This window comes from Marmota monax, unplaced genomic scaffold (assembly GCF_021218885.2).
Source record: "Marmota monax isolate L192 unplaced genomic scaffold, Marmota_monax_Labrador192_F-V1.1 WCK01_AAM20220418_F8-fsc00266, whole genome shotgun sequence".
Taxonomy (NCBI): domain Eukaryota; kingdom Metazoa; phylum Chordata; class Mammalia; order Rodentia; family Sciuridae; genus Marmota; species Marmota monax.
This window is the reverse complement of record NW_026694572.1, coordinates 493,187-510,061: the sequence shown is the minus strand read 5'-3', so window position 1 is coordinate 510,061 and position 16,875 is coordinate 493,187. Positions and strand designations below refer to the sequence as shown.

The following is a 16,875-nucleotide window of genomic DNA, read 5'->3' as shown; positions in this document are numbered from 1 at the left end:
GTTCATTGCTGTTTAAAAGCAGATCTTTGCATGAACAGGGCTGCCCACATTTCCACTTGATCCCCATGGGACAAGGGACAGTTAAATTGCAACCAAATATCAAGGAGAGGAAATCTCACATGACACCTAGAGCCAGTCTGGGGTAAGAAATGGGGGATGAGGACTGGAAGAAGAAACCACAGGACAAAGCCATAGGGTCTCATATACAATCTCCCCTGCCCGGGAAGAGTTCAGAAGCAGGCCAGTAAGTGGTAGGGGTGTCATTCATGGAAGACAGGGGTCTCTCCAAAGAGCTGAAGCCAGGTATGGCGGCAGATATCTGTAATCCTAGATACTTTGAAGGAGGAGGCAGGAGGACCCCAAGTTGAAGGCTAGACTGGGGAACTTAGCAAGAGACCCAATCTTAAAATAAAAAGGATGGGGATGTGCCTCAGTGGTAGAGCACTTGCCTAACATGCATGAGGCTCTGAGTTCACTCCCTTGAGGCAAAAAAAAATAGAAAAAAAATTTTTAAAAAGAGCTGAGCAGGTATGTGCTTCTCCCTTGTCTGAAGTATGTTTCTATCCATGACTGTCAAGTCTCAGTGGTACAGGCTGATGTGGAACCTCACCCCACTTGACCCACTTCATGGGGGTAATTGGAGCTACTTTCTTTTATCCAAAATGCCAGTGGCATCTACAACTAGACCTGGTCCCAACCTCCATCCCCCCAAGCTGAAAACAGCCAGGGAACTCCATGAACTACCTAAAAACATGGATCATCTTCCAAGGGAGTCCTGAATCCCCTGAAAGTAGAAGGGAGGAATTCTGTGGCCAGGAAGACAACGCCCAAGGATGAACCTGAGACCAAACAAGCTAGGATCAGACCAAATGGGCTTCTCTTTCCATCTTGCAGAAAGATCCTCAGGACGACCTTCTGGCATTCAGGAGGAAGGAGGGGCTTATGACTACTCCACCTCAGGACACCTGCAAAGGGACACCCCCAGGTTGGAAGTCACTGACCTTCTCTAGCTTCTCGAAGTGCTCCCGGAGGAACTTCATGGGGCGGTCAGGCTTGGAGATGCAGAGGTGCACGATGCAATCTTTGAGCACCTGCTGGATGCTGTGTTTCTGAACATATAGCTCACACCCCTTCAGACTGTCCTCCTCCTCCAAGTGGAAAGAGGATGGAGAGGCCATGGTCAGAGCGTCTTGTTCTTCCCGCTGAGGAAAATAAAAAACCACATGAACCTCAGAGGAGCTGGAGGAGACCCGGGCTGCACTGCTGTGCTTCACAAACATGCACACAGTATATAAGATTTTATTGTTGGCGGGCAAATCCAATGAACGGTGTAACACAGAAAATGTCATTTATTTTGCATTTGTCAAAGATCTTTCATTTTGGGGGGTTGGATGAATTGCTTAATTTATTAACAGCCACAAAGACCTTACCTCTGAACAGATTTTGTGGGGATGGAAAAGATTCAAATAGAACTTATGGGTGACCCAAAGCCCCCTTTTGCCTCTCTGAGAAATCTGAGGTGGGAGAAGTGGGGTGCCTGGTGCTCCCAGTGTCCAAGCCTGGGGTTAATATGGTCTCACTTTCATTCACCCTCCCGCTTGTAAGGACACCTGTGTGAAATGTAAATGTTGTCACTACATGGGGTCTCAGTTGGAGGGGTCCTCCGAGAGATAAAGGAGGTGGGGGAGGGGAGGTCAGTGAGAATCAAAAGGTGGGGAAGCCTGGAAAAGAAAGGGAAAAGAAGCAGCGGAAGCCCCCCGCTGGGGGCCAGGCTGAGGGGACTAGAGAACAATAGCAGCCTCTAGCCAAAGGCGCCAGAACGGCTTGTGTGCGCCCAGGCTTGTGTGCGCCCAGCGCAGGGTTAAGTCACAATAGCCAGGTCCACCCACCAGCCTCCGGACTGAGGCCACCAGCCAAACCCCCAGGGTTTTCCAGCCACCAGGAAGGCCCCCCAGATTCCACCTGCGCTGGCAGCAACACCCCCGCAGACGGTGATGGGGCACCCCACACCCCAAGACAGGACGCAGTGGAGGACCCCCAGACCATGATGGGATGCTTCGGGCCCCAAGAGAGGACGCAAGGAGAGACACCCCCACACCATGATGGGGTGCCCCGGAGCCCAAGAGAAGGCGGGGATCCCCAGACCGTAATACGGTGCGCTGAACCCCCAAAGAGGAAGAAAGCAGGGATACCCCTCCCCCCGAGTGTGATGTGGCATCCAGGCCGGAGCCGGGGCGCGGGCCTAGTTCCACCTCTGGCGCCTCACTCACTCCTCGGGGGCACCGCGGCCGGTGGGTCCCCAAATGCCCGCGTTTCCCGGTGGGCCTCCCAGCCCCGGCGAAGGCCCAGGTCGGGACAGTCCAGGTCCAGACGCAGACCCCACCCCAGCCTGCGTACCTGGATGCGCGACGCCTGAGGCTGGAGGCGGCTGCGCGGGGACGCGGGGCGCGGGGACGCGGCGAGCGGGTCCCCGCACTGCAGCGGCACCGCCCTCCGCCCGCCCCTGCCGCGCGCGGCCGGCTGCACCCTGGCACATAGCGAGTGCCTGTCTCCCCACAGACCCGCGATCCCCCCTTACCCTTGGCGGGCTGGGCATCCCCGCCCCCGCCCCGCCCCCTCCCCATCCCGGGACCCCTTCCCTGGGCTGGCAAGGGATGCACCACAAGCCTGGACACACAGACCCACAGGACCCCGGGCAGCACGGCCAGGCCCGCCCCCACTGCCGCCCTCGTCCCCTGTTCCCCAGTACTCAGACCCTGGCATCGGCTGCAGCACAGGGGACCCTGGTGGTGGCCCGGACACCCCCACCTGTTGTGTGAGCAGCTATCACCCCGCGGGGGAGGGGTCAGCCTCAGCGACTTCCTAATCCACAATCCCAGCAAGCAGGAAAAAGAATTGACCTTAATTTTCTATTGCCCAACATCATGTTTTGCCCCATCTACCAGATTGGGGAAGAAACTTGTGTCTTTCCTGAGTGGTCTAAACACCAGGAGGAAGGGTGTGGCGCTCAGGTCTTGAGGACAGCTACTCTCCATCTTCACCCTCCTGTCCACATTCACCTGTCTTACCCCATCTGTTTTTCACTCACCTGTCCACCACACTCACTTGTCAACTCTGAGTTGTCTCATATCACCTGTTGCCCCATTCACCTGGCCACAGGCCCTCTGCAGAGTCTCCAGCCTTGCTCATACTCCCCAGCAGGACTGGCCTTGGCCCAGCCTCTTTCTGCTAGTGTGAAGTTAAACTGAACAGGCCACAGGCAGGGGGTCAAACAGGAAGCTCCACATCCCCAGCCCTTGCCCTCCAGTGTGTCCCTCACACCCTGTTCACATCACAGGCTGACACTCTTGCTATGGACAAAGGCTGTAAGAATGGGTCTTTCTCAGAATTTAAGTCCCCATCTCACCTGAATCAAAACTTGCATCCCACAACCAACTCAAATCCTTGTCCAGCTCAGCTGGACTTGGAATTGCTGCGGACTAGCAGTGGAGTCCCCACCCCCTTGCTCCAGTTCCTTCTGGCTCCTCCAGAGTAGCCTGGCAAAAAGAATGAGAAAGAGTAGGTTTCGCCTGGCAATGATGGTGGACTGGCTTTGGTGCTCTAGGACTAGTTTTTTCTCTCATAGGACTGCCCGCTACAGGCACCTCCTCATGCTTTGTTCCCTGGGAGGGGAGTGTGGAAGACTCTCTCTGGCTGACCTCAAAGGACAGCCCTCCAATCTTGGGGTACCCCCACATGAGTCTTAGTCCTGCGGGGCTGCTTTGTCCCAGCAGAGCCCTCTTGGATCATGTTGCCCCTGGCCCTTTAACAACCTGGCCCCTTGACCTCATTAGGTTGTGGCTTCTCCTGAGCCCATCTCCTCATACCACCATGAGGGCAGCTCCCTCCAGTCTCTCACTTGGGACATTTCCAGGCAACTCAACTACCTATTTCAGTGCTGCCCCCCCCCCCAAGCCCTACCTAGACTCCCTTGCCAGACTTCTGTTGTAGCAGTGCCCCAGCCTACAGACCTCTACATAACCCATAACCTGAGGCTCTTGCTGCCCTCTGCTGTGCCTGAAGTAAGGCCAGATGGTTTCAAAATGTCCCACTCACTGGTGGATCCCCAAGGAGGAAATCAGTACACAGAAGCAGAGACAGAAGTTTAAACCAGAACCACCCTAAAAACCATCCCCAAAAGTCTTCTCTGGGCTCCCCGTGAATTGATAACCTTTATTGCTAAATTTGGTTGGCTTTTTACTTTGTTGGTTGCAAGTGAAAACATCCAAGTGGATCTTTCCCCAGACCGGATGTGCACAATCCACACACATACACAACCCATGACAATACAAAGGGAGGGGACTCGGCGAGCCCAGATGAAGTAGGGGAGCTAACTGGGTGACTGGTGGCCAGTGCCTTTAATTGAGGATAATAAGAATGTCCCTCACGGGACATCTTCATGGCTCATCAAACCATGTGGATCATTCACAGTAGGTTGCCACCCTGCTGAACAGTGACAAATTCTGACTTTTTTAAGGACTCCAAATAGCTACATCCTTTTACTAAAAACATGCAACTGGTGATTTCATGACCCTTCAAAAGTCCCAGTAATTTAATTATGCTTATACAAGGACGCCCCCCCACACACACACACACAGGGGAGTACTTACACTGTATGCTTCATAGTATTATCATCACATTTCCCAGCTCTGTAGGCTCTTACTTCAATCCTAGACCTGACTACAGGATTCATCAAGTGATGAGATGTCTTCATAGTGACCAAGCCCTGCAAAGTCTTACCTCAAAGCCACGTTCTCAAAGCCCAACTGTTACTGATGTTTACCGCTAAGGAGTCCTTCAAGCGGAGGCAAGTGTAGAGTGGAAAGTGGAAGGCTTTATTAAAGGACAGCAGAAAAGACTTCTCCCGGGAAGAAGGGGACCTGAAAGGCAGAATCCGTGGAAGGGTGAGATCTTCCCTTTTTTATAGCTAAGGTCTTCTGTTAGTTTTCCCACATTTGTGTCTTGTTTCCCTCTATCTTTCAGTGATAGAATACAGGTGGGAAGGCCAAAAGGTGGCAGATAGGTGGGCTGGAGGAGTAATCTGGGCAGGAAGGACCTGAGGTGGTTTGATTAGCACCTCCCTGCTTACTGGGAGCTGTTTCATTAACAGTTCCTTAGGATGCATTGGGGCCTTGGGGACATTAACAGGGGCCTTGGGGACATTAACAGGGGCCTTGGGGGACATTAACATTTCAATTTCCCCAAGTGCTGCTCTGGTTTCCTGGACTCCATTCTTGATAATGGTCTCCATTTTCTTTATCTTACTCCATATTAGACCCGATTTACCTAACTACACTAACTACCTATCTGTAAATCTGGCTTCACAACCATCCCCAAACTCTGTGCCAGCTCCTGCTTATTCCCCAAGGTTCAGCTGTTCCTTCTGCAAGGAAATTCCCCCAAGGCACCTGGCACCACCAGGTGAGGCAGGGAACCCCAAGGGACACACCAAGCTCTCTCACAGGAGCTACTACATTACATGAAAGGCTGCTGGGCTAATTCCTGTCTCCCTCGCTATGCTGAAAGTAGACATGGAAGATGTTTGTCTTTTTATTCACTCTGCATGGTAAGAAGAAAAAAATATTTTCCTGGGTGCAAAAGAAAATGGATTCTTTTGGGTTCTGGAGACATTGCAGAGTTGGTGCTTTGAGACAGGCTCTGTAGGCAGATGTCCACGGTGCAGATCCCTGTTCCACCCCTGAGCTCAATGCACGTAAGCTCACTGAGCAAAAGGACAGAGATGCTGCAAACTACAATGGCTGACACTTATTGGGCTGAGAATTTTACTGGGAAGAGGCCACTGAATGCTCAAATCAAAGTAGATAATATGAGGGACTGAGGGGAGGAGAGGCTGAGACTAGACAATCATAGTCACCCCCCCCCAATAAATATTTAAAAATATTTTAATATTTTAATAAAAATATTAAAATATTTTTTAATATTTATTTTTTCGTTGTAGCTGGATACAATACCTGTATTTTATTATTTATATGTGGTGCTAAGGATCGAATCCAGGGCCTCACACATGCTAGGCAGGCACTTTACCACTGAGCCACAAACCCAGCCCTGCATCAATTAATTTTAAATCATCTCCAAGATGTATTATTTTTATCATTTGTATCAGGGGTTGAACCAATGAGTGCTTAAACACTGAGTCAAATCCCCAGCCTGCTGTTTTTTGTTGTTGTTTTGTTTTTGGTACTGGGGATTGAACCCAGGGGCTCTTGACCACTGAGCCACATCCCTAGCCCTTTGTTGTATTTTTATTTAGAGACAGGGTCTCACTGAGTTACTTAAGGCCTTGCTCAGTTGCTGAGGCTGGCTTTGAACTTGAGATCCTCCTACCTCAGCCTCCTGAGTTGCTGGGATTACAGGCATGTGCCACCAGGCCTGGCTCCTCCTCTTAATTTTTTTTTTTTTTTTGTAGTCTTAGATGGACAGCATGCCTTTATTTTGTTTCATTTTTATTTTTAAAATATTTTTTAGTTATAGGTGGACACAAAGTGGTGCTGAGAATCGAACCCAGTGCCTCACACATGCTGGACAAGTGCTCTGCCACTGAGCTACAGCCTCAGCCCCTCCCCAGTTCTTTTTTATTTTGAGACAGTGACTTGCTAAGTTGCTGAGGCTGGGCATGAACTTGTGATCCTCCTGCCTCAGCCTCCAGAGCCAACAGGATTACAGGCCTGGATTGAGTAAACCACAGCACCCAGCTTCTGAAGTGTATTCTTTTTTTTTTTTTTTTTTTTTAAAGTTGTAGTTGGATACAATATCTTTTTTTTTTTTTTTTAATTTTAATATTTTATTTTTAGTTATCAACGGACACAACATCTTTCTTTGTACGTGGTGCTGAGGATCGAACCCGGGCTGCATGCATACCATGCGAGCGCGCTACCACTTGAGCCACATCCCCAGCCCCCTGGATACAATATCTTTATTTTGTTATTTTATTTATTTATTTTTATGTGGTGCCAAGGATTGAACCTAGGGCCTGGCATGTGCTAGGCAAGCACTCTACCACTGAGGCACCACCCCAAACTTCCAAGGTGTATTCTTAAGTGAAAATAAAGCATGGCATAAAACTGTGCACACTTTGCTACTATTACAGAGGTGAAATCACACATCGTATATGTTTATTCAGGTGTAGAACATCCCTGGGAAAATACTGCAGCAACCAATAACAGAGGTGGCCTCTGGGGCGAGGAACTGTATGTGTCAGGCAGACTCCCTTGGAGAGGGGAGTGACAGACACTAACCCAAGGGTGCATCTGCACAATGGCCCAGCTGCATTGCCACCCCCCAGCTAAACTGAGGGTGGAACTGTCTTCCATGTGCCCAAAGCAAACAGGCAGCTGGAGACCCCCTTACACATAGGCTGTGAGGATACACTGCGTGCCTTATGACACTGGAGCCAAAGGGTGGCCCTGCTTTTGCCAGCTTTTTTCTCCCCTTGGGACATTTGCCTTTAGACCCAGCATATGCTGTGAGAAAGCCCAGAGCAGCCACATGTCAAGGGGCTGAGGCTCCCAGTGACAGTCCACAACCTCCATCTGATTGTGCATTGTGCAGGCATCTCTGGCCCCTCCACCACGAGGAGAAGACAAGCTTCCTCTGCTGCACCCTGTCAACATCCTGATCCACAGAATCTGTAAACTAACAGGAGTCAGTGTTTGAAGCCCATTGTTTTGGGGTGATTTGTTAAGTAGTGTTGCATAACTGGAACCTATTTCAAGATTATTATGCCCCAAACGAGACATGTGCTCTCCCCTGCAAACCTGGTTGACTGCCAGTGTTCTCTGCCTCTGTGGAGGATACCTCCATCTGCCCAGGAATCTGAGCCAGGAACCTCTCCCTGCCTCTCCACTCCAAATCTGCAGCCAGCTTCTGCCAGTGTTATCCATGAAACAACTCTTGAACGCATCCAACTCCCACATCATGTGGGGGTCTGGACCAGCATCACCTCCCGTCCTAGGGGGGAGCCAGCCTCTGGGTTTGTCTCCCTTGCTCCTCTGTCCTAGGCCTCCTCATGCCTTTCCTCACAGTCTTCTCAAAATGACTTGTCTGCCTCCTGCTGGCTTCTTTGCTCCCCAGCAGGGCACAACCTCTACTAGGACAAGGGGCCTCGCCTTCTTTGCTTGGCTAAGGACCTACCACTCCAAGGTACCACTTCCAGTGTTTCTACTCAGAACTCCATCCTTGGGCATCCTGCACCTGCCCTGTGGCTAACCGCTGCATCTCTGAGCGTTATCATCCGATCAGCCCATTGGCCATCTTCCAGCTGGACCTTTGGCTCCATGAAGATGAGGAACTACATCTGCTTTGACTCATCATTCTCTTCAGTGCCTAACAGAATGCCTGGAGATGTCAGGTGCCAGATAAATATTTGTTGAGTGAAATAATGAATGAATGAACCAAGAGTTATTTACTAACTTTGGTTTATTATATGGTTTAAGTGACTCACTGTAAAATACGTGTAACCAAACCTTTGGGCAGATGAGACTCTTGGAAGAGACTTAGGAATCCCATTTTTCTTGCCTTTTGTGGCTCTTTAGAATATACTCTCTGAAGGGAGTTAGACAAATATGAATTTAAACATTTTGGTACAAATGGAGATGATTTAAAATTCCATAGTTATGTCAAGATATAAATCCAGCCAGGCACGGTAGCACATGCCTGTAATCCCAGCAGCTCAGGAGGCTGAGGCAGGAGGATCGCAAGTTCAAAGCCAGCCTCAGCAAAATTGAGGCACTAAACAAGTCATTGAGACCCTGTCTCTAAATAAAATAGGGCTGGGGATGTGGCTCAATGGTCAAGTGCCCTGAGTTCAATCCCCAGTACCCACCCCCCCCAAAAAAAGATATAAACCCTGTGTCAACTCAGTCATTTTAAGTGTCCACTACCATGAAATAATCAAAACTCCAAATTTGATTCAGAGTTAAAACACATTTCCTCTTTTCCAGCAAGGCCACTGCTAGGAGCCACCTGGGAAAGGAGAGGAAGCTGTTTCTTTTTTCCTTCCTTGCCCTCAATGTCCCTCCTTGGTGGGTTGACTTCTGCCATGCTGGAACAGACTTGACAACAAGGATTCCCAGGAGAAATCTGAGCCCAGGACTCTGCATCGTCACCAGCCACCTGTTGTAAGTGGGTGCACTGAGGTGGTCCTCCACCTGGCTTATTTCACTTGACCTCAAAGTTAACCAGATGGTGCCTGCATCAGAATATCCTCCTGCTAGGGCTGTATCATGTCCCCCCCACTAGGGCTGCATGATATCCCTGTGGATTGACCATATTTCCTTCACTGCACATGGATGTTGGGACTTTCATCTTAACTGCTGTGAAGATGCTGTGGAGAACATGGGCCTGCAGCTCTTGGCTTGACTCCCAGTTGCATAGTCCCAGGAGTGGAGTTCTGGGTGAGAGGTGACTGGTCTTTTGTTTCATTATCTGAGCACCACACTACTCTGTCTCCCACAGTGCTTGCAGCATTTAACCTTCCCACCAGCAGCATGGGAGACCTCTCTGCACCCTTATCCCCTAGTTGTGTATGAGTGCTCTCCTTCCTGGTACTGGGGATTGCATCCAGCAGTGTCTACCACCGAGTTGCATTACCAGCCCTCTTTATTTTTTGAGACAGGGCCTCGCTAAGTTGCCAAGGCTGGTCTTGAACTTTTGATGCTCATGCCCCAGTCTCCCAGGTCACTGGGATTAGAGATATGCACCACTGCGCCAGCTGCCCTTGTTTTTTTGTATGAGCCATTCTGATGGGTCTGAAGTGGTTGCCAGTCTCTTAAAAGTGAGGGCTGGAAGCAGCTGGGCACCATGAGCCCAGCCCAGCCCATGAAGGTGTACACAGTGAAAAGAAGATCTTTTGATTTAATATATTTATTGTGGGATTTTATAAAATTGACTGAAAGAAGTTCCTTTATATTCCTAATATGCTAAGAGTTTTATATAAATAAGGGTCACACAGAGACACACTCAACGCAGATACAGTCATCTGATACTCAACAAAGATGCCGAAAACAGATGTTGGAGAAAAGATAGCCTTTTTAACAAACGGTGCAGGCAAAACTGGATATGTATATGTAGAAGAATGAAACTGGATACCTATCTTCCATCCTGCACAAAAGTCCAATCCAAGTGGATCAAAAACTAGGAATTAAAACAGAAACTTCTCAACTGATAGAAGAAAACAGGGTCAACACTCCAACATATTGGTGCAGGTGCTGACGTCCATAAGAAGACCCATAAAACTCAAGAAATAAAACCAAGAGTCAATAAGAGGAACAGCATCAAATAGTAAAAAGTTTCTTTCTGGGCTGGGGTTATAGCTCAGTGGTAGAGTGCATGCTTTGCACATGTGAGGCACTGAGTTCGATCCTCAGTGCCACATAAAAATAAATACTGTATCCATCTACAATTTTAAAAAAAAGTATTAAAGAAAAGTTTCTTTCTGCACAGCAAAGGAAACAGAGCGTGAAGAGAGAGCCTATGGAATGGGAGAAAACCTTTGCCAGATACTTCTCTTACAGGGTATTGATATCCAGAATATACTCAAAAAACAACACCAAACAAACAAACAACCAAGTAACCCAATTGATAAATGAGCAAAAGAATTAAACAGACATTTCTCAAAAGAAGAAATAGAAATGGTCAACAAATACAAGAAAAAAAAAAAGTTAGACATCCCTAGCAATCAGGGAAATGCAAATCAGAACTACTTTGAGATTTCATCTCACTCCAGTTAGAATGGCAGCCATCAAGAATACCAACAAGGGGCTGGGGTTGTGGCTCAATGGTAGAGCACACAACCTGCACATGTGAGGTACTGGGTTTGCTGCTCAGCACCACATAAAAATAAATAAACGTATTTTGTCCATCTACAACTAAAAAATATATTTTAGAAAAGAATACAAACAATAATAAATGCTGGTGAGGATGTGTGAGAAAAGGTACACACATAGGTTGTCAATGGATACAAATGCTTTGAAGAGCAATACAGAGGTTCCTCAAGACTAGGAATGGAATCAACATGTGACCCAGCTAGCCCATTTCTTGGTATTTATTCAAAAAAACCCTAAAACCAGCATGCTATGGTGATTCAGCCACAATCATATCAATGTTTATAGGAATGCAATTCACAATATCTCAGTTATGGAACCAGACCAGGTGCCCATCAACTGAAGAATGGATAAAGAAAACGTCGTACACACACAATGGAGAATATATAATCAGCCATAAAGAAGAATGAAATTATGGCATTTGCCAGTAAATGGATAAAAGTGGAGAACACCCCGCTAAGTGAAACAAGACAGATTCAGAAAGTCAAGGAGCAAATGTTTTCTCTGTGGAAGCTACAGCAAAATAAGAGGAATAATCCGGGGCAGATCCCATGAAAACAGAGGGGGGATCAGTGGAGTAGAGGAAGGGGACTGACAGGGAGGGAGGAGAGACAGGAAAAGGGAGGAAATGTGAAATGAACTTGACCAAATTATACTATGTACATATATGACTATAGCATACGGAATTCCACCTATCTCTATAAAGAGCTATTTTAAAAAACAATAAATAAAAAATAATTAAGAGGAGAAAGATCAGTAGTGTAGAGGAAGAGAAGCAGGAGCAGGTGGAAGGAAGAGGAGAAGGAAAGAGAAAGCACCAGGGATCAAAGTGAAGCAAATTATATTCCATGCATGTGTGATTAGGTCAAAATGAACCTGTTATATATAACTACAATGCTATAACTACTTAACCAAATGAAGGTCACGTTTTACCAAATGCTTTTTTCTTTTTTGGTACTGCAGATTGAAACCAGGAGTGCTCTACCACTGAGCTATATCCCTAGTCCTTTTTATTTCAGACAGTCTTGTTAAGTTGCTGTGAGGCTGACCTCAAACTTGCAATCCTCCACCCTCAGCCCCCAGTAGCTTGAAATACATGCATGTGCCAGCCACAGTGCCTCACTTGGCCTATTCTTTCCATTTTTAAAGGCAGTAAATTACATTAATTTAAGGTAAGTTAATTTGCATTCCTAGAATAAATTCAATTTGACTTTATTATCTTTTAAAAATCCTTCTTTCTATATTTAATGTTTTGTTTAGAATCTTTGCATCTGTGTTCAATAAAATTTGACTTATATAGTATTCCTTTAAGATAGAAAGTTTCATCTTTTAAAATTTTTTTTTATCTATACAATATCTTTATTTTTATGTGGTGTTGAGGATTGAACCCAGTGCCTCACATGTGCAAGGCAAATGCTCTGCCACTGAGCCACAACTCCAGCCCTATAATATTCCTTTTATATAATGTCCTTGTCACCCTTTGGGATCAAGGTTGTGAAACTGGCCTCATGAAATGAGTTGGGAAATATTCTTGTTTCTATTTTTGGAAAGATGTTAAGATAAGAGTTATTTCCTTATTAAAATTATGCTTGAAGGATTTGTCAGCAATCATCTAGGCCTGTGGCCTTCACTGTGAGAAGGTTTTCAACTCTAAACTTGATCTCTTCAACAGTGCTGAACACCTCCATTTTCTATTTCTTTTTGTGTTTTAGTAAATTGTGTTTTCCTATTATTTCCCTATTTCATATACTTTTGGGGGCATAGATTGGTTTATATTATTTTTTTATCATCTTTTAAAAATATTTAGGGGCTACAGCGACCACCCTTTAAACTCCTTAGGTTTAATTTGTGCTCACTTTTTTTTTTCTCTTGATAATCTGGACAGAGGTTTGTTAATTTTATTGTTCTTGTTATTTTTATTATTCTTTGCTGTGTATTTATTTTTCTCCATTTTCACGACTTCACTTTTTAATCTACGAGTAGAACTGTCTTCTCTAATTTCCTCAGTGTGAAGGTTTCCTTTTGTATTTCTGGTTTGTTTTGTTTTGTTTTGTTTTCAATTATAGACCTGGGGACTCCCTCAGAGGCCACTCACAGGCTCCTCTCCCTCCCAGAGGCCTGCAAAGGGGCAGGGCTGGCATCTCGTTAATCATCTCAACTTGGTTCCATTATTGTCAGAAAGCATGTACTGTATGACTTAACTCTTTTAAATTTGCTAAGGCTTGTTTTGAGGTCCAGGATGTGGAAGTGAAAAAGAGAGGAAGAGGAAGGAACTTGGGCCCCACAATCCCCCAGGAGGGCAGGCCCCCAGGACTGGAAGATCTCCCAGCAGGCCTTACCTCTTATCTCTACCACCTTCAACAGTGCCACCTTGGGGTCTATGCCCAACACAGGGCCCCTGGGGGACACTCCAGATCCAATTCACAGCGGAGGTAATGCTCTGCCAAGGTCAATGGATCCCCCAATTGCTGGTGCTGTCTGTCCAGTAGTCCTAGCAATTGCTGAGACTGGAGAGTTTACATCTTCAACCATTCCAGCAGACTTCTCTCATTTTCCTGTCACCAGGCGCGCCTTGCTGCACCTGCTTTATTTGGAAAACCTGTTGTTTGATACACACATTTAGGATAGTTGTGGCTTCCTAATCACCTAATCACCAAGACAGTGTCCTTCTTCCCTTACAAATGTCCTTTGCTCTGAAGTCACCCTGGTTGGTATTAGCATAGCCAGCATCTTCTGTTTCAGTGTTTACATGGCCACTTTCCCATCCTTCAATCCACCATGTCTTCATGTCTGCAGGGAGTTTCAGCAGAGTAGACAAAATATTCTGGTTATGGATTTTATCCACTGTGCCAGTCTCCCAGTTGGTGTGCTTAAGATATTCACATTTCAATTACTAGCATAGGAAGGCTGAGGTCTGCTATTTTGTTACTCTTTGTGTTTGTTCCCTCTCTCATGCTTTACTGTGGAATGTTTGAACATATTCAGAATTCTATTTTATGATGATTTTGAGTAGATCACCATGCTCAGTGTTTTCAGTATTGTTCTGATATTAATGTGTACATAGTAATGGATCAGTCTACCAGTACCAGTGTTTTACTACTCCAAGGACAGTGTGAAAAACTTACTGTACCCTCCTTGCTTTTAAATGTAATTATAAATATTTCCTCCATGTACACCAAGCACTCTATCAGTGTGAATTTTGCTTGAACTACGGAATATGATTAAAAATCATGAGGTTAAGTCTGTTTCTCTTTCCAGTAGCCCAACACCACAGACTGAATGAGTTATAAAGAAGAGGTTTATTTTGGTCCCAGTTCTGGAGGTTTAAGGTAGAGGGGCAGCCTTCAGTGACCACCTTCTGAGGGCAGAGTGCTGAGGTGATACAGGGCAACATATGGTGAGAAAGGAAGCACAAAGGTTTGCATACATGTGTGTGTATCTTCTAATCCCTCTCCCTCTTCCCATAAAGCCACCAGAATTCAATCATGGGGCTCTACCTAATGACCTTATCTAACCCTAATCGCCTCCCAAAGATTTCCAACTAAACACCATAGAATGTTTCCACCCCTCCCTTCCCCAAGACAGGGAATCAAACCCAGGGTCTCACATGTGAGGCAAGTACTGAGTTGCATCCCCAACCTGTCTTATTTTGAGACAGAGTCTCACTAAGCTATACAGACTGGCCTGAAACCAGTGATCCCCCTCAGCCTCCTGAGTAGCTGGGTTACAGGTGTGGGCCACTGCGCCTGGCAAATTTCCACCTTTTTAATACCACATGGTAGAGTTTAAATTTCAACACATGAAGGCTTGGGGCCACTCAAACCCTATCACTGATTGAAACAAAGGATCAAATACATTGACTTCTATTTTCACACATTCCATTGTGCTTCTTGACAGTCTAAAGGTCCCAACCTCCTTTTAGTATAATTTTCTATTTAGGGTGCTTCCTTTAGGCATTTCCTAGGTAGGTCTGCTAGCAACATTCCATTAATTTGCCCTTTTCTGAGAACATCTTTATTCCTGAAGGATGTTTGCTGGATAAAGTTCACAGTGCAGTTTTCGTAATACCCGTTCCTTCTAGCTGCTAATCAAACTGCTGTTCAGGCAATGGATAATCTCTCTCTGGCTGGTATTATTTTTTGTCTTTAGTTTTCAGAAGTTCATCATGATGTGTCTCAGTGTGGGTTTATTTGTTTTGTCTTGTTTTTTGGTACCAGGGATTAAACCCAGGGTGCTTAACCACTGACCAACATTCTCAGCCCTTTTTGAGACAGGGTTTCACTAAGATGCTGAGGCTGGCTTTGAACTTGTGATCTTCCTGCCTCAGCCTCCCAAGCTGATGGGATTACAGGTGTGCACCACCATGCCAAACTCAGTGTGGATTTCTGAAGGGCTTATCCTGAAGCTCACTCAGCTTCTTGAGTCTGTGAATTTGTATCTCAATAAATTTGGGGAGTTTCAGTCATGAGCTCTCTCTCATCCCACGATGCTGGTGATACAAATTATTGTCCTACAGACCTAAGACTCTGCTCACTTTTTTCCTCTATTTTCTGTCATTCAAATTGAGTAAATTCTATTGCTCTATCATCTCTACCACTGCATCCTTCCAGTGATAGACAATATTATTCAAATTCCATTTGGATCTTTCCATAACTTTTCTTTGCTGAAATATCCTGTTTTTTCACTTGCAACAAAAGACTTGTAAATAAAAGAACTCTATCACTGAGCTACACTCCCAGCCCTGTAACTGCTTGTTAAGGTATGGTTTTTTTGTTGTTGTTGTTGTTTGGTTTCTTTGTTTTTTGGTACCAGGTACACCACTGTGCCTGGTTAAGGCACTTTTTATGACAACTTTAAGGTCCTTGGCAGATAATTGCAACATCTGACTCATCTGGGCATTCACACTGGCTATGTTTTCCCCTTGGTTTTGCAGGTTCTTGGTATAAGTGACTTTCAAATGTATGGCAGACATTAGGGCTAGAGACTGCTGATTCTATTTAAAATACTCTACCTTCACAGGCAGCCAGTTTGGGTGCAGCATGTAGGTTCAGGCCTGCTTGTGTCCTGTTGTCCACTGTAGATGTGCCTTCGGAGCCCTTGCATTGATTTCCTGTTATGTTTATCCTCTGGCCCTGCTGGTGCTGTCTACAGGGTGAGAGAGCAGTTCATCAGGCCTCCCAGTGTTGCTGAGCCTCCTTCTGCTGTGGGAAGGGGCAAAACATGCTTGTAGTGTGCCTCTTTGTGCTGCCAAGAAGGTCTGGAGGTCTCAGCCTCATGGATGCTGTCTGTGTGGTCTGCACCCTGGTGTGAACAAGGGGCTTTGAAACTGTACTGGGGGCAGATTGTAGAGTGAGTCTGCTGCTCCCCTCTAGGTCTCAGCTTGGCATCTCCTTCCCCAGTCTATTGGCCAGATACAGGGGCTTTTACTTGAAGATTTCCTGTCTATGGCTACTAGCCCTTCTGCATGGCACCCAGTGAAGGAACATATACAGGAGAAAAAGGAAACCCAGAGCTCCGTGGGACAATTGTCTCTCCAGTCCTGGGCCCTTGAACAGTGTATCTTCCTATTCCCAATACTGAAGTCCTTTCCTTACTGGCTATCAAGTCACTAACAGGGCACACAGTTGTAGTCAAATGGGAGGCCAGGAGAAGGTGATGTTCCTTATTGCTTACCTTGACCACAGCCTTCCAAGGGCCTCACTGCCACCCTCTGGCCTGTCCCAGCTTGTTCCTGGGCAGGGCCACGGTTGTTCTTAAAATGACTGATCCCCAAAGCCCTACCCAGGACCCTCCCTCAGCCCTGACCAAGGCCTTGCTGACACCCCCTCCCTTCTCCCCACAGGAAGCTTGTCTTCCTCTCCTGGGAGGAGTCAAGTCTCCTTTGCACAGTTCCCAAGTCACAACTGATACCTGACGGTTCTGGAGGCTAAAGTCCCAGATCAGGGTGGTAGCAGGACTGGTTCCTCCTGGCCTCTTTCCTTGGCTTGTTAGCTAC

The 16,875-nt window shown here is 46.5% G+C and overlaps 1 protein-coding gene across 5 annotated transcripts in view; it reads right to left on the bottom strand.

Annotated features, from left to right (window-relative positions):
• Window positions 1–16,875, bottom strand: part of Prkar1b (protein kinase cAMP-dependent type I regulatory subunit beta) — a 134,416-nt gene that overhangs the window by 116,647 nt on the left and 894 nt on the right. Inside the window, exons 1-4 of one of the 5 annotated variants that reach the window (XM_046420999.2) lie at window positions 13,220–13,441; window positions 4,780–4,919; window positions 3,407–3,536; window positions 1,002–1,202 (exon numbers count right to left, since the gene is read on the bottom strand). In XM_046420999.2, coding sequence (XP_046276955.1) covers window positions 1,002–1,202; window positions 3,407–3,424 — 219 coding nt within the window. In that variant the 5' untranslated portion in view covers window positions 3,425–3,536; window positions 4,780–4,919; window positions 13,220–13,441. The other 4 variants (XM_046421001.2, XM_046421003.1, XM_058571699.1 and 1 more) reach the window with 4 other exon arrangements.